At 42.1% G+C, this 17,955-nt stretch overlaps 1 protein-coding gene and 1 pseudogene across 2 annotated transcripts; both read left to right on the top strand.

The window, feature by feature from the left end:
• Window positions 1-295: 295 nt before the first annotated feature.
• Window positions 296-2,086, top strand: Msc (musculin). Of its 2 annotated transcripts, none has more exons than XM_013028438.1 (2): window positions 296-862; window positions 1,783-2,086. In XM_013028438.1, exons 1-2 carry the CDS (start codon window positions 332-334, stop codon window positions 1,867-1,869), a joined length of 618 nt encoding a protein of 205 aa, XP_012883892.1. In that variant the 5' UTR covers window positions 296-331; the 3' UTR covers window positions 1,870-2,086. The 2 variants fall into 2 exon arrangements, with proteins under 2 accessions (XP_012883892.1, XP_012883891.1); XM_013028437.1 differs by having other exon boundaries at window positions 296-871.
• A 12,408-nt stretch (window positions 2,087-14,494) lies between these two features.
• Window positions 14,495-15,506, top strand: LOC105994774 (annotated as a pseudogene).
• The last annotated feature ends 2,449 nt before the right edge of the window (window positions 15,507-17,955 follow it).

Genomic DNA, 17,955 nt, shown 5'->3' with positions numbered 1-17,955 from the left:
TTCTTGTCCCTGAGGGCGGTTTGTTCCTAGGAGTCCAGATAAATAGTCGTGTCCAAAGGCGCAGCTCGCGTTTGGGCGTGCGGAGCCTGGATCGCGGCGTACACTTCTGGACCTCACTCTCCAGGGTCAGACGCGGGGCGCGCTCGCTGTCACCGCCCACTTTGCTGTGGGGCCTCGTGGGCCTCTCGCCCAAAGTCCTTGGTCCTCCTCGGTCCTCCCGGGAGCTCTTCCAGCCCCCACCCCTCCTCGGGTTCGGAGTGCAAGGCGGAGACCGCGAGACTGGCCAGAGCGGAGGAAGGCGCGCGCACGCGAGGGCCCGCGGGACGAGGTGATGTCCACGGGCTCGGTGAGTGACCCCGAAGAGATGGAGCTGCGGGGGCTGCCGCGGGTGTACCCGATCTCCACGTCCAAGAGGCCGCCTCTGAGCCGCCCCGAGCGCGGTTACGCATCTCCCAGTGACAATTCCTCGGCGGAGGAGGAGGACCCTGACGGCGAAGAGGAGCGGTGCGCCCTGGGCGCGCCGGGCCACGCGGGAGGCTGCCAGAGGAAGCGGCCACGTGTGGCTGGGGGCAGCGGCGGCAGCACGGGTGGCAGTGCCGGCGGCCACGGTAAAAAGTGTCTCCCGCCCAAGGGCTCAGCCGCGGAGTGCAAGCAGTCGCAACGGAATGCGGCCAACGCCCGCGAGCGCGCCCGGATGCGAGTGCTGAGCAAAGCTTTCTCCAGGCTCAAGACCAGCCTGCCCTGGGTGCCCCCCGACACCAAGCTCTCCAAACTGGACACGCTCAGGCTGGCTTCCAGCTACATCGCGCACCTGCGGCAGCTGCTGCAGGAGGATCGCTACGAAAACGGCTACGTGCACCCGGTGAACCTGGTAGGGAGGCTCGGGGGCGCGACCCGGAGTGGTCCACTTCGCGCCGGGGTGGGGAGGGGGCAGGAAGGGTCAGCCCCTTAGGAAGAATCCAGATGGGGAAGTTTCTGGAACCACGGGAGATGGGGAAGCAAGTTTAGTTTCTCCCAGATCAAGAGAGGAGGGGCCAGTGGTTTTTGTGTTTTGTGTGTGTGTGTGTGTGTGTGCGGTGTTCCTGAAGGATCTTCCAGCTTCTGTGTTTGCTTCTTCCCTGGTCATTGTGTCCGTGCGTCTTCGCCCAGTAACGCAGCTAGCTGATATCTGACTTCCGGGCTACAGGGTCGGTTCCAAAGGAGTTTACTCCTCCGTGACAAACTGAATGGCAAATCTTCACTCGCTCAGATTTTTTTTTTCTTCCTAGTCAAGAATTTGGCAGGTTTGAATCCCTCACTTGCCCTCACGAAAAAGGGAAGATCGAACTTTATTCTAAACGCAGAAAAGAAAAAGTTTCTCTTTTCAATCGAGGCGTGATAGCAGAATTAGCCCAGACAGAATTGTCTGGAAAGTCCCTCTCCGACTTGCCAACTGGGTCGGAAGGGTGGGGGGAGCGGGGAAGCTCAGCTCCCACTTGGAGTTGGTGATGAGGAATTAAAAGATAAAATTCCAAGTCAGACACATCTCCCCCAGTCATTCATTCCTGTGGCCAAAGACCAGGAGCTAAGCTGAAGGAGCACCCCAGAATCGTCCATCATCAGTGACCAGTACAGTTTTTAAGAGACAAGCCACACACATTTCCAAGATGCTGATAAAAGCTGGGCTTCCCAAAGCCAGGGCTGCCTGGGGTTCATTGAAAAGAGTGGTTTCGTTTTGAGGGGGTCGTTTTCCTCCCTGTTTAGTACTTTAAAAATATATGTATATATTTTATTTTAATACAGACGTGGCCATTTGTGGTCTCTGGACGACCCGATTCTGACACCAAAGAAGTTTCTGCAGCCAACCGATTATGTGGAACCACGGCTTAGATGGGACTCGAACTCACGTGGTGGGATTTGTAAAATGCGAATGTCTGAGGCCAAAGAGAGAAGGGAGAGCCCGCGAGAGCGCCAGAGGATGAGCACCTGTTCCTGAGGTTCTCTGGTAACCTCTCCCTGGCGGCTTCCCCGGGAACTGTGAAAGCCCGCGGTGCCTGGGGCGGCAGTCCCCTTCCCGCACCATCGCTAGGGCTGCGGAGTCTGACAGCAAGGGCGTTTTGTAGCCTCTTTCAGGCAGAGAACGCAGGTTAGATCCAGTTTGGGACTTCAGCTGTGCCAAGGAGCCCCGGACCCCTGGTTTCCCAGCAGAGCCAGATCGCTCCTACACGTGGTGGCCGGATCCTACGGACAGAGTCCTGGCTTCTCAGTTAACACAAGGTCAGAAGGAGCTCTCCACCAAGCTGAAGGACAAAAGGCCAGGTGTGCGTCCCCAGCGGGCGTGCTTAGAACTTTGCAAAGAGAAGAGAGTTGGCCAATGGGGGCCAGGCGTGATGGAGACTCAGTTCGGGGACCAGGCCAGCCCAGTTTTGCCCAATACCCATGCAACAGCTTGGCCCTGATTCCTCCAGGCTAAGGTCTTCTTCCCAAATTCCTGCCTCTGCTTTCATTCCCTCAACTCTCTCCCTTGTTAGGCCTTGTTAGGCGCCAGCTTCCTCTCACCCTGGGATCCTGCTCTCCTCCGACAGCACAGGCCCGCCCCTCCCCTCTGACTGCAGACCGCGAGGCCTGTGGCTCTTCTCCAGCCCCTCCGGCCTCTAATGTCCAATGCTCTTCCCCAGGGGCCCAGGTTCTTTCCAAAGCTCCACCCAGTGGGCTATTGGGGCTGTTCTATAGCCAGTAAAACTGTGCTTTCTGTACTTTTTTGGGGGGGAGGGGATGGTAGTGCGTTGCCTTGAAGTTGCACTGACCCAGTAATTAACATATGTAAATAAATTTATTTTTTTATGAACAATAAAGCGTGTTGTGAAAACTATGTGCATCCGGGCGGTCAGAATGTGGATTTTCCTTTTCTCTTTTTCTGAGTGGGTTTGACGGAGAAGTTAAACACTCTGTCCAGAAAGGGAGATGGGACATCTTTTAGTAGATGGTATCAATCACATTTGACTCTTACTTCCAAAGTGTCACTCTTATTTATGGATTTTAGTAGTACAAAGGGGTTTCACTGAGATATGTACATATCATATACAATGTGTTCATATATTTTGATCAACTTTGTCCACTCTGGTACTCTTTCCAAGCTTCCCACTTTATTTATTTTTATTTCTAGTTTTTTGGTCAGTTGTGGGGCTTGAACTCTGGGCCTGGGCGCTGTCCCTCAGCTCTTCAGCTCAAGGCTAGCATGCTACCACTTGAGCCATAGCACCACTTCTGGCTTTTTTTTTCTGCTTATGTGGTGCTGAGGAATTGAACCCAGGGCCTCATGCATGCAAGACAAGCACTCTACCACTGAGCCAACGTCCCACTTTAAAAACAGTGCATGCTATACATGTACTTATATCACACTCAATCATTCTCACAACATGAAGCTATTATGTTTGTATTCCAGATTCTTCTCAGTATAGGGATTCCTGGAAGGCAAGAACTAGAGGCCTAATAATTTTCTTAATCGTTTATTTTGAATACAAGCACATCCCTTAACCAACCCCTATGAACTTGCTCACACATATGAGCTTGCACTGAATACCTTTTCCTGTTTGCTAAAGCATGCGCTAGCATTTATATGCAAGTATTTCAAAGAATTCCCTAATGCCAACATGCTGGACTCCAGAGGTACCAAGTCTAAATGACAGTAGAAAACTCAAAGAAACTAATTTTGTGTTCAGCAGAGCTATTCTTTTCTTGTCTGGACTTTTCTTTTCTTTTCTTTCTTTCTTCCTCAAATATTTGATATTTTATGACCACATCATTTTTCATATTATTTATTTCTATTTTCACTGAAATACCTTGGAAAATTCATAATACAGTTTTTATGTTAGTCCTTTTCACCTTAATATTTTTTGCACGTGTGTATGTATGTATGTATGTGCATGTATGTAACACTTAGAAAAGTGTGAAGGATTAAACTACCTAAACAACTGCCCAATTTGGGGCCCTGTTATTTTATAAAAATCAAAAGGCATTTTTCTTGACCAGAAAGAGAAAACACAGCTGGATTTTAGCTAGGAGGTGAGAGAACAGAATGTTGGGGAGTGTGACTTCCTGTTTTGAATTAAACCAAACCAAAACTCTGGATTATTGCCTTTGGAGGCCACTTTGGAGGCTCATTCTATGGGAGGAATCTATCCTTGGGATGCCCTGCTCAAGGAAATAAGTTATACTGGACTTGCTGTGGTATTAGGAACTTTTTGGAAACAGGATGGGAGTGACTAGTGACAGGAAGCCATAGCAGGATCAAAGATACCTCACTCATAGGTCCTGAATAGCCAACTTCTTAAGAGTGTAGTGTCCCTTGCATGTTAGATCTTATACAAGGTCATTTTCAATGCTTTCTGCAATCTAGCTTAAAACTGAAACTTGGCCTCCCTGCTAGACCAGTGACCCCTCGTGCAAGATAATTAGCTCCTCCCTGCTTTAGTGCCCTTATCTATATGATGGGAGTAATAACATTGGCTTCCTGGAAAGTATGCCTCAGGATAAATATCATAGCATATTTAAGCAAATCTAATAACAGGGTGAGTAGTATAGTGGATACTGGATGTTAAAGAAAATCCAGAAACAGAGAAAAGCATTTAGTCACAGAGTCATTTTCAGGAATTCAGCCTTTAAGGCTGGGTCCCAGATCAGACAAGGTGGTACATGTCTGTAATCCCAGCGCCTGAGAGGCTTAAGCAGGGAGACTGAGAGTTGAGGCCAGCCTGGAATACATAGGAAGACTCTGTCCAACACACACACACACACACACACACACACACACACACACCATACTGGGTTCAGATTCAAGATATGAAGGCTGCAACTATAAAAAAAAATAATAAATGTCCCCCAGACAGACACAGAGTTCAATTTACAGTGGATAAAAACCAGAACAGACACTTAAATAAACAAGGAAATATTGGGGCAAATTTTCAGGTGAATGAATACTATTTAGAATATTTGTTTCCATAATTGTGTTCTCTCAGGATTTCTGCCCTTTGCACCTCTCAGCAAGGAGATACAATTTGCTAACTTTCCTGTACAGGGTGTATCTAGCAAACTCAATTTTATAACCACTTCATACTCATGCAATTTATAACAAAACACAGGGTTTTCTCAAGAATTTTCTGTTCAATGTTTTCTGTTAAATATTTAATGCCCAAATTATTTTTTTAAAGAAGCAGAGGGAGTAGCACTGTGGCTCAAGTGGTAGAGCGCTCACCTTGGGACAGGGCCCAAGCCCAAAAAGTTCAAGCTCCATAACTGACCAAAAAAAGGAGAGATAGAAGAAGAAGAAGAAAGAAGAAGAAGAAGAAGAAGAAGAAGAAGAAGAAGAAGAAGAAGAAGAAGAAGAAGAAGAAGAAGAAGAAGAAGAAGAAGAAGAAGACAACGACCAGTTTCTAGTAAATGTCATGAATTAATCGTGCAAATTATAAAACTAAGTTTCTAGGCAAAAGTTGCTACTAAGAAACCTATTAAAACTATTATGTACTCCCAGTGGCAGAAAAGCAACCCAAAGCCTTCCTCATCTCTCCTCCTCTATCATGTTCCTTTATAGAGATTTGAATTGAAAAAAGGAGAGTTGGGGCTGGGAAATGGGCAGAGAGGGGTGGGAGGCTTCCATCAATGTGAGATACTGCTGTGATAGGAAAGATGAAAGGAAAGGAAGGTCTATGTTGTAAAAGGCCCTCAATAACAAACAAAATGAGTAAACTGAAACAGCCTCTTCAGGAGGCCTTTGGAAGGACCAAAGCATCATTATTAGTGATACTGATTCAACCAAAGAGAACAAAAATCCCCTTCCACAGACTCTTCCTCAGATGAGTATTTTAAAAGAAATGCTTTCTGCACTGTAATTTTGAAACATTTAGTCGTTTCTCTTGGTGGATGTTGAATTGGTTTTATGCACTGGGCTGAAAGGTCAATTTCATTTATTTATTTTTTTATTTTTTGGGTCCGGTCGTGGGGCCTGAACTCTGGGCCTGGGTGCTGTCCCTCAGCTCTTCAGCTCAAGCTTAGCTCTCTAACACTTGAGCCATAGCGCCACTTCTGGTTTTTTTCTTTTTGCTTATGTGGTGCTGAGGAATCAAACCCAGGGCTTCAGGCATGCAAGGCAAGCACTCTACCACTGAGCCACCTTCCCAGCCCTCAATTTCATTTTAGTCTGATCATTCCTTCCATAGATAACCATGACCCTTGAAAATTATAAAGGCATTTTTGCAGGCAGAATGTTTTTCCTACCATGCTTCAATTAAAAGGAAGAGGAAGAGGAGGAGAAAGAGAGTTCCTGCCCATAAAAAGAACAATCAAATGGAACTATTAAATATCTTATTTTAATAGGTAATATGTAGATAACTTTGGTTGCTACTTCTGGAAGATAATAACATTTACAATAACTCAGACAAGCAAAAACAGGTACATTTGTTACCAACTCCTCATTATCAGGAATTTAGCAATCTGCCGTATGGGGAAATTCAGTAGGATCTATCAGGCTTATAACTGAGAGTGTGGATGCATATCCTTTCAATGGACCAGCAACAAGGGCTTGTAGCTCTGTCCTCTTGCTCAGATCTGTTTGCTTTCTGTATCATGTTTCATCTCTCTCCCATAGCAGTAAACATTGCTGCAGAAAACCCCTTTGAGCACATGACCTTAAGAACGTAGCCATTTCATCTCATGTATTTGTTAATATAGCCATTTCTAAGTTAAGGAAATTTTTGTGGTAGACTTATAGCATTCTTGCATTTTATCTTAGATTGTAAGCTTAATGGCAAGAAACTGTATCAATAATTACATATTTTTGTATAGCAGCCATTGCACTACAATCCTAGTGCTTAATAATCATTAACAAGACAAAAAAAAGCCACATGGTTAGCATTAGGTACCAATTTTCTCCAGATCACAGCTTTTCCATTGTTGGTAATAAAGGCATATCACCAAGTTAGCTCCAGATCAGCTTTGGAATCCCTCATCATTCTTGGTAATTAGGAGTGTGGAACAATCGAGGGCAGGGGCTTTTAGCTGCTGAAATATGGTGCCTGTAGGGACTACCACTAACTCTTAATGGTATAAAAAAACAGAAAGGAATGAAGAACCCGTGACTCCTACCTTTTCCTTTTGCTTTGAAAATCCATACATTGGAATTTAAATGGCACACATTTTAAAGAAGATATTGTAAGTTACTGGGTCAGCCATAGTTGGTTCCATTCTAGTCCACATTTCTTGGCTCTGCACTTCATGAATATCTTTTTCACTATGAAAATAATATTTTTGTCTCAGAGTGTTTTTGTTTTGTTCAGGTGCTTGGGACTAAACTCAAGTTCCCACCATGCTACATAAGTGCTGTAAGCTCTGAAATCCATTGCCAGCCCTCACTCACTGAGTATTTTGAACATATGTTAAATGAGATTGTCCATGTGTGTGTGTGTGTGTGTGTATGTGTGTGTCTGCATGCACATGTGCATGCACACACCTGTGTACACACTTGAATTCAGGGCCAGTACAATTTACTTTAACATTTTTGCTCAAGCCTTGCACTTGAGCCACACCTCTACTTTCTGCTTTTTGCTGGTTAATTAGTCTCTCCAATTACTTTGCTCAAGTTGGTTTCAAACCTCACTCCTCAAATCTCAGTCTCCTGAGAAACTGGGATGACAAGTATGAATCACTTGGAATGAGAACATCTTTTAAGCACTTGGTCAAAGATCCAAGAATTCTAATTTTTTTTAAAAAAAATCGAGTCCTGATTTTCTTTTCCTTTTTTTGTTTGTGTTTTTTTTTTCAAAGGTTTAGGTGTCCCTGACTCTCCTCTTCAAGTTTGCCTTTTATTCCTTTTGCCATTTTGTCCCTTTGATCTAATTTTCCTTTATCAACCTTTCTATTTTTGCCAGTAAAGAGAACTTTTCATTTAGTTTCTTCTTTAAAATAGCACTGCTCATCAAAATTATACATGAGTCAAGCACATTGCCCTAGAGGGAGAGGTAGGAAAATTGTTATCTGAACAAGGCCAACCAGGGCAAAAGTTAACAAAACTCTATCTCAAAACAAACCAAAAAAAAAAAACCTCACAGGGCTGGTAGATAATTACAAAGCTCTGAGTTCAATTCCCAGTACTGATTATATATCTAAATCCATATATATATATATATAGAGAGAGAGAGAGAGGAGATCTGAATAGATGAACAGCAGATAAACAGCAGACAGACTGCCAGATAATGACTGAAAGATAAATAGGCAGATAGATAGATAGATAGATAGATAAGATAGATAGATAGATAGATCAGTGTAGTAGGTAGACCAATGCATTTGATAGCACAGAGTACAGGAAGTTCTTTACTGTGATTTTTAATTCTGTATTCAGCTCTGTTGTGAGAAACAATTCCTAGATATAGTTTGTTGGGGTATAATATCAAAAAATATTCACAATAACCTAAATTAGCCCTTAAAACATTTCTGCCCATGACATCTGCATATCTGTGTGAGGCTGGATTTTAACCCAAACATAATATAACAGAATAAAGCAGAAAGCATGTTGAAGACCCATCTATTAAGTCAGATGATAAAGAGATTTGAAACATATAATTATGCATAGTTTTTATTTCAAATCCAGTAAATATCAATAGAAATAAGCCAGCTCCATAAATGAGGGCTTTTTTGAGTTTTTAGTAATTTTAAAGTGTCAAGACAACAAAATCCAAAAGCATTTGAGAATCACTTCACTATAGATAATTCCTAAACTATTTTAGTCATGAGTCTGGGTTTTCTTGGTTTTGTGATGATCTCAGGAGAATAGAGTCTGTAGATTGTATCTAAGTTGATTTGGAAGCAAACACAGGATCAGAAACATTTGTTAGAACATTTATGATGGGGACTGAGATGGAGGAGGGTTTATCCAAATGTCTGTCTTTCCTGACTACTTTTCAGGCACTCGAAATTTGAGTCTTTGGTATCAAGGCTGAACCTGGCTTCTAGATAAAAGATAAAACAATGCTCAAAATCTTGGACTCTAAAACCCCATTTCTTTTATCCACATATAAACATTCTCTAAAAGCGATGATAGGATTATAGCATTCTATTGTCCCAGGAAATAAATTCATTTCAGAAAACACAGGAATCCTTTCCATGGGTCCTCAATAAAATGTTTTTCATCTGTAGTTTTGTCAATCAACTATTTATTTATTTTTATTTTGGTGCTGGTTTTGGGGTTTGAGCTCAGGTCCTGGGTGCTGTTCCTGAGCTTTTTGCTCAAGATTAGTGCTTTAACAACGTGAGCCATAGCTCCATGTCTAGCTTCTTGGTGGTTAATTGGAGAAAAGAGTCTCATGAGCTTTCCTTCCTGGTTTGGCTTCAAACAGCAATCCTCATATCTCAGCCTCCTAAGTAGCTAAGATTACAGGAGTGAGACATCAGTGCCCAGTTTCAAGTAACTATAAGATTTAATACGCCAGCTACTGAAGCTAGTGTCCAGGGTGGTGGTTAAAAGGAAGGATTCATATACATAACTCAAACCTAGTGCAGGTCTGTTTTGTCATTTCTTGAATGATGCTAAGGTATAGAGTCTTTCTGATCGGGTTGCCTTTAAACTTAAATGCTATAGTGCATGTACAATTCTTATCACAGTACCTGGTGAACAGCAGGTGTTCAGCAATGTTATCCGATTAGTGTCATCATGATGATACTGTTGTCATCATTGTCATTATTCCTGGTATCATCATCATCATCATCATCATCATCTTGCTGAGATGACTTGCACATTCCCATGACATGCTTTGAACAAGCACTGACTTGACCATCCCAACTCTCTTGGTTTTCCTTAAATCTGAAAAATCTGAGCCTTTAACTAATTATACTTCAACCTTCCTCTGAAGCATTTGATCTTGCTAAATTTGTGACAAATCTCCACACATTGATTTGTGTGACAAACAACACATCTTGCACATGCTCGCTTTATAGGAATAGACTGTGAAAATATATTTGCATGGTCAGCAGAACTGGACAGACCAAGGTATTGGTCAATTATACACCTCTTGAGACACTTCAAGGGTTAAAAACCACACCAACAAGATGCTCTAATTCATCTGCACTGTTGCTGTCCAATGCTCCTGAGATGGACCCAGAACCATTGTCTGCTGTAGTACTTCTAGCCCTTTGTAGCTAGACCAAGAGCCTGAGAAAAGGGAGGAAAACTTAAGATGCTATGATCAGAACTATTTACTAGCTAGTCCAGGATTAGAATTCACAGACTCTTAGTTTCCTCTTGGCATGAAGCCCATCCAATCTGAGGAAGACCAGAAGATAAAATCTGGCACCATGACAACTCTCTTTGCAGCTGTGCACTCTCTCTCTCTCTCTCTTTCTGCACAAGCCAAGCCCCCAAACCTGGCTAAGAGCCTGCCTAGGGGAGCTGGTAGGGTTTCTGAGAACCTTACCTCTTGGATAGCCTAAGGCAAGCTCTCTCTTCCAAGTCTGGTTCCTTGTCTAAAATCAAAGTCTCTGCTAGGTGGATCATGAAGTCTACTATAGTTCTAAATGAATGCTCTGTTTCTTACAGGTCTCCTGAGCAGTGGCAATTGTGGCTCTTGCAGTTGTTTGTGCATTATACTATAAAGGTTAAAAGCCTGAGGGGAAAAAAAGCCAGTCTGTTTGGTGCTGCTGTAACAGAATTCCAGAGACTGGATCATTTAGAAAGTATACAACTTCTTTTTTTTCTTGCAATCTGGAAGTTGGAAAGTTTAAGGTCAAAGTGCCAATATAAACCGAGGGACTTCTTGCTCCCTCAGCTAATGGTGGGAGAAATCACATGGGGCAAAAGCATACAAAGGTGAGCCAATCTGCAAGTCCAAGCTCTTTTCTAACCAAAATTATCCATTCATTAGAGGTGAGCCTACTGGGCTAAATCCCCTTTAGACTCAACTCCTAACACTAAAGTAGATGGATGACATAATATGTATGTGGTGTGTGTGTGTGTGTGTGTGTGTGTGTGTGTGTGTGTGTTGGTACTGCGGTTCATAATCAGGGGCTCTGCACTGACCCTGACAGCTAATGCTCTACCCCTTAAGTCACACCTTCACTTATTTAGGGTGGTTAATTGGAGAGCATATCCTAACAAACATGCTAGCCTGGGCTGAATTGGAACCCCGATCCTCAGATCTCAGCCTCCTGAGCAGCTAGGATTGTAGGTATGAGGCACTAGTGCCCAAATTTGAAAATTGGTGATAATTCTGTGGTTTTATTGTTGGTTATGAACTTTGCCAGACTACTATCGATGCTATTCCATGATTACTGTTATCAGTGCTCTGTCTTACAAATATATAAAATAATTTCTTCATATGAAACAGAAATCAATGATGATACTTCAAGCTATTTCATCATAATGATAAATTTTCATCAGTGGTAAAATGTTAGCACTATATTTTCATTTAAAATGTTAAGGAGTATTCTGTGATTGTTTGATTTGCCCCAAATAAAAAATATGATACTAAAACACCAGATCTAAATTAAAGAAATTTTTGGCAATAAATAAATAAATAGGTAGATACAATTAAAATTAATGTTATATATTATATATGGATTTGTATGAGTTACATATATTTATACATGTACACACACATATATATACATATATACAATATATGTATATATGTGAGTATGATGTACAACCACTCAGCTTTAGCTTTCTTAAAAATTCTGGAAGCTAGGAAAATGCTGAAATGTGATCTATTTAAAAACTTAACAAGTTTCCCTTTCAACTGGGTAAGACATTTCCCATGGCTTTCCCTCAAATTTTCCATAATTTCTCTGCCTTCCTCTTTTCTCCACAATTTCTCAATTCCTAGAATCTGACCTCCAAGCTCGCTTCCTATCTGCAGATGTGATTCTCCTCAGCTTGTGATGTGCAGGATAAACTGAGGGGGTTGTGAATTGGAGCATTCAGGCTGGCACAATCAATGGTGCTAGGAATACAAGGGAAGGAGTGAGTGAAGACATATTTGACAGAATGAAACTGTGTGGCTTTGTACTAGTAATTGTTGTGATGAAATCGTAGACAAAAGGCAAGAGAAAAAGAACCATGATTACAATATTACTAACCTGGGCCAAACCATGTTCAAAAGCCTACATGAATCATCAGTTATCACTAAAATGTACAAAGGCAAGTTTAAACAAATATAGAATGGAGAAACCATATCATAGACTCAGGCCTAACATAATTGTTTTAAAAATAAAATTTGAACTTTGCCAGACAGCACTAGCTCACTTCTGTAATTATGGCTACTCTGGAGCCTGAGATTCAGTGGATCAGATTTTGAAGCCAGTTCTTATAGAAAGCTTTGCTAGACTCTATCTCCAAAGTAACCAGCAAAAAGCAGAGCTGACAATATGACTCCAAAAATAGAGGACCTGCCTAGCAAGCATGAGGCCCTGAGTTTAAAACCTCAGCTCAGAATTTTTTTTTGAGGAGACTTATTCTGAGCATTCAGATTCATTAAAGGAGATGTATCAATGCACCAAAGCTTAAAGAAACAGAAACATAGTTTTCCATTTTGTACCTTACAGAATTAAAAGCCCCTTCCATCTGGTACAAAACAGAATCAATAAATATTTAAGCTTGATAGAAAAGAGTTACTGCTATTCTTCTGTCTACATTCCTCTCTTTTTGGTAAAATGGTACTGATTTGATTTGAGGATTCCATACCTAGGAGATACATAACCAACACAGAAATCTAGGAAAATGCGTGTGGTTACCATGCTGAGCATCTGCTCTGCACTCCATCTGTCCACTCTAAGAACAGAAAAAAAAAAATGTACTGGTCAAATCAGATAGAAGACAAAAGCTTGAAAATTGGAAGGATAAGTTAGGGTAGGGGACCTGGCTCAAGTGGTACAGCACCTGCCTCGCAAGCTTGATGCTCTGAGCACTCAAAAATAAACTAGAAGAGACAAATTAATACTGTTGATATGCCAAGACCTGAGCCACACATATCTATATATTATCACCATCATCAATATTAGCAGCTCTGTGATTTTTTTTAGGCTCACAAAGCTTACCACGGCCACACAAGGACTAAGTGTCAGAGTCAGTACTTAAACCCAGTGCTGTCTAGTATAAAGACTAACCTTTGACCATTGTAGTCTTGTTATCTGCCCAAAGAATGTCTGCCAGGGATGAACGAAATCAAGCAAGAAAATGGACCCCACCAAGACTAACTTTACCATAGGTATGAACTTGAACTATAGAGGTTAGCTCAAAGTTCACCATAGGTGTTAACTTTAAGTTCTCTTTCTTTAGGGGTTCAACTAGAACAGGATATGTGCTACAGTTACACCTGGTGCTAAGACATCAAAATAGGGCAGAAGTAAAGTAAGGAGCAAGGGACTGTCCACCTTGGTGGTGATGTGAGTCCAAGACACCCAGGCACTGGTCCTAAGCAAGTCTTTGCTTTTGTTTTCCTCATTATCTTCTAATGAAGATGACTTGAGAAATCCAGTTCATATGTGCTGACTAAAAAGAGAAGAGATCTTGACTCATTTAGAGTTTTCAGTTCACAAAATTACACATTCCTGAAGAGCCCAGCAGTAGAGGCAGGAAGTGGCCAATCTGAAGATCTGAGAATGGCTGGAGGTGAGCCCAAAGTGGGGGGAGCCCACAAAAGCTACCAGTGGACTCCCACCTTGTCTGCCCACTGTGTTCAGAAGACCCAGTGCATTCTGAGTGTGATAAATAGGAACGCATGTTTGCGTGTTGTGTGTCTGTGTGTCAGGTGGGGACAACTTTCTACTTGTAATGAGTGCTTCACTTTGTCCATCTTTACCAAAGACAGTGAAAGAGCAAATTCCTTTGAAATATGAGAATTCCAATAGACTTAATGAAGTTGTCCAAGAAAGACGGTTTCTAGGCATCTGGGATAAGGGCCTTTGAATTTCTCCAATTAAGGAGAGTTTATGATTATTACAGAATCATAATGCCACATAACTTTTAGAGCTAGAAAAAGTCTCCTTAATAGTCACAATTGTGTTCATCATAGCAATCTAAAAATAATAATAAAAAACTAATAGCTATTGCAGTTAACTAAACATAGACTTCTATGCAACCATTTACAATTATGGTACCCAAACTATGTAACTACTTAGGAAAGGTTTGTGGTTTGAGCAGGATAAAATAATAATAATAACAATAATCAAACCCCCAAATAACCAAACTACTTTAAGGAAAAGAAATGTGAAGCTGGATCATTGGAACTTGGTTATAAGCCCATCTATCTTGGATTAGACAAGGACTCTGAAGATTCCACTCTCTGATCACCTTGTCATCTAAGGCCATTTCTTGTCTGTGCCTGTAGCTGATTGGTCTCTGTTGCTCTTCTTCCCCTTCCATGGACTTTCTTTCTCCATTTTTCCTAACCTGGGGAACTGGTTATATTTATATTTCATCTACATTCCCACAACACTATATATATATGTATATTAAAATAATATATGTCCAGGAATGCAAGGGTAATGTGGCATGAGAGAAGCAATGTAACATATCACATTATAGAACACAGAAAATTCCTCATATGACCATTTCAATCGGCATGAAAAAATATGAGAAAAAATAATCCTCTGTTATAATAATAATAAAAATCACTCTAAAAATGAAGGGAAAACTGAAGTTTCCTCCCCTTTTTCACTCATAATATTAGAAAACTACTCTTTTGGGTCCCATCTCTGTCCACCATTCCAAACTAAACTGGCAGCTTCTCCTCATTTTCCACACTCTCCTACCCTGACCACCAACGGGTCTGCATTGTGTCTGGGTGGATTTGTCTATGGATATTTCATAGAAATGGAATTAAACAAGTAACCTGAAAAGGTTATTTGCATCTGTTCCTTGTCCTCTACCTGGATGTGGAACCCCTCCCAAGGCTGAGTGGGTACCATGCTGTAATCTCAGAACCCTGAGCTGGTGCTCAACTGTCTTTGGAACTTGAAAAGTAGCAACACAGGACAACTGGTTATCCAGAAGCCCTCATCTCTCAGGAGCACAAATTGGTGGAAGAAAGGAAGCTTCTAGAACAGGAATGGGCAAAAGTAATGCAAGAAAATGGGCAAAAGTAATGCAAGAAAAAAGTCAGTTGAAGCCTCTAAGAAGTGTGTATCTGAGCTGTCTGGAAGAGGAGCAGGAATGGCATAGGAAAGCCCAGCTCATGCTGAAGGAGATAGGAGAGGCTCTTGTGGAAAGACAGACCATCTACTGCAGTCCAATTCTCCTCCACAGTGTACTGCTGCAGCTGGAAAAGAACTTATTGATGTGGGGCTTCCATGGACTCAGCGGCCACTGACCTAGAGATGGCAGCTGGCTTAACCGACAGATTTAAGCATGATAAGCATTGTGGGGATGCCTGGAACACCAACAAACATCAAAATGGGAGGCTCATGTGGTTGTATCTCAAGTACTGGCACTCCTCGACAAGCTGGAAAAGTTTAAGCTGGTGGAGCAGGTCATACTAGAAAAGTAAGAAGAACAGACCGTCATTCGTCAGGGCCTGGTGCATTCTTGGATCTCAGATGTCATGTCTTTCTCTGCCACCCATATGTGATCATGTATAGCCCTCTCCAGGGAGTCTGCTGCTGTTTCTGAACAGTGCAGCAAGGCCTTGGCAGGCAGGGGTTCTCTGGTGTGCTACAGCAGTGAAGGATTCAGTTGCTTTGAAGCATTTTGAGCTGCTAATAGTTATTAGAACAATGTTGTCTCATATTTTAACTCTCGGGTAAAAAATGTTTTTCAAAGATGAAATACAATTTTGATCCTCACCATAATTAATTTCCTTGTTGGATTTTAATCTCTCCCTAAATTGATTCTGCCTTTTAGAATATTTTACTCCTTCCTCACATCTCATTCAGAAGTGATGCCTTGCACTGACTTACTGATGCTAATAGTAATCTCACTAAGATTTTATCTCGTGTGGAAGAGCTCTCACCCACAGGGGAAAAAAATGTTCCTTGTGTCAAGTTGGTACTCTAGATGTGTGTTGAATTTATCTTGCATATGTATTCTATAAGCAAATAATTATTTATGAGCAATGACATGCAATAAAAAAGACTTGCCATTTAAAAGTGAGAACATCCTTTTTATTGGTGTGGCTTTTTTGTCTTTACAGAAGGCTTTTAAATATATTATCTCGATTTTTACCACAGTTTAAAAGGTAGGCAGGCACTGATAATGCATTTGCACCTAGCTAACATAAGTCGAGCTACCGTGTATTTCCCTTGTGTAATTCTTACTTGGATCCTATGAGCTAAGTACTGTTATTATCCTCTAGGTAAGGGTTTTTCTACCCACTCTGGGCTCCGTAGCCTGCTACGGTGTCAGTATTCAGTATATGGTATTTCTCAAGGCTCTGATCTGTGACAGTAAGAGACAGAATCAGCAGAGGGAGTGGGAGGGGACCGGCATAGGGAGACCAGAGACAACCAGCCTTGAGTCTCCAAGAGTCCCAGTGGAATCACATGGAACATGCTTCACTCCTTCAGGAACTGGCTGTGCCAACACAGAGGACAGGTTTCTCAGGGAAGCTCACTACAGAACTAGCACTGATGCCTGGTACATAATTGATGTGTGCACAACTCAGGTACAGTGAGCTACAACTACTAGTTAATAGAGCTAGGAGCTCACTCTGGACCCTGGGAGCAATTTAAGACACCTTTGGATGGCCTACTTTCCATCCCCCCTCCATTAACGCTGGCCATCTGGTTTGTTTTGTTTTGAGGCAGTTGAGGTTTTCTCAGTCAACAGGTGGAGAGTATATACAGTGGAAAGCTGGAGTCAGCAGCTCACTAGCCATACAATGGACAAGGGTCTCATATCTAAAATATACCTGGAACTCAAAAAATTAAATCCCCCAACAACAAATCCTCAAAGAAACAACTGCCCAATAAATAAGTGGGCGAAAGACTTAAAGAGAAACTTCTCTGAAGAGGAAAGAAGGATGGCCAATAGACACATGAAGAAATGCTCAACCTCCCTAGCCATAAAATGCAAATCAAAATAGCACTGGAGTTTATTTTTTATTTATTTATTGTCAGTCGTGGGGCTTGAACTCTGGGCCTGGGTGCTGTCCCCGCACTCTTCAGCTCAAGGTGAGCGCTTTACCACTTGAGCCACAGCACCATTGTTCCCGGTTTCTGGTGGTTTATTGTAGATAAGAGTCTCACAGACTTTTCTGCCTGGGCTGGCTTTGAACCATGATCCTCAGATCTCAGCCTCCAGAGTAGCTAGGATTACAGGTGTAAGCCACTGGCACCCAGCTCAGTTGGAGTTTATGTCTATAATAGCTCCCTACACACATAGGTCTCTCACACACACACCTGTATTTGCACACACAGATATGGATACATACAACCTGCTTGTCTTGCTCCCAATAAATCATCACCATATATGTTTTCTAGGCCTTCTAGTTTTACAAAGCATATGCATTTCCAACTTATGACCTGGGTTGGAGTTTGGGGATGAGATTGGAGCTGAAGATATCCAATAGTAGGTCATCATTAAATTCCCAGAATTCCAGCCTTCTTGTCCAAAATCACATGACTGGACTTGTGTCAGAGCAGCCATTGAAACTAGCTATCTGTGTGAGAGCCCGAAAATCCAAGCTGTAAGACCCCAGAGGGAATGCCTTCTCCCAATATACTCTGAACACAGAGTTTCCTGGAAAGGTCAGTCAGTTCTAGCCTGAGTGTGGGCTAACTCCACCATAAACTGTGTGGGACCCTGGGGGTAGACTACAGTTTATGCAGATTGTAAGCTGTTTACTGTTTAGTGCTCTCCCAGAATAAGGAGGTCTTCTACCATTTCTAAACAAAATATTGTCACATGCTTCCCTATACAAGACCAATAAAAACCTTGGTGAATGAAAAACAAAAACAAACAACAACATTTTGCCAGGAGCACACCCCAACAACCCAAAG

This window comes from Dipodomys ordii, unplaced genomic scaffold, assembly GCF_000151885.1.
Source record: "Dipodomys ordii isolate 6190 unplaced genomic scaffold, Dord_2.0 Scaffold109, whole genome shotgun sequence".
Classification (NCBI taxonomy): domain Eukaryota; kingdom Metazoa; phylum Chordata; class Mammalia; order Rodentia; family Heteromyidae; genus Dipodomys; species Dipodomys ordii.
Note: the sequence above shows the minus strand (reverse complement) of the source record. Positions and strands in the feature narration are given on the sequence as shown.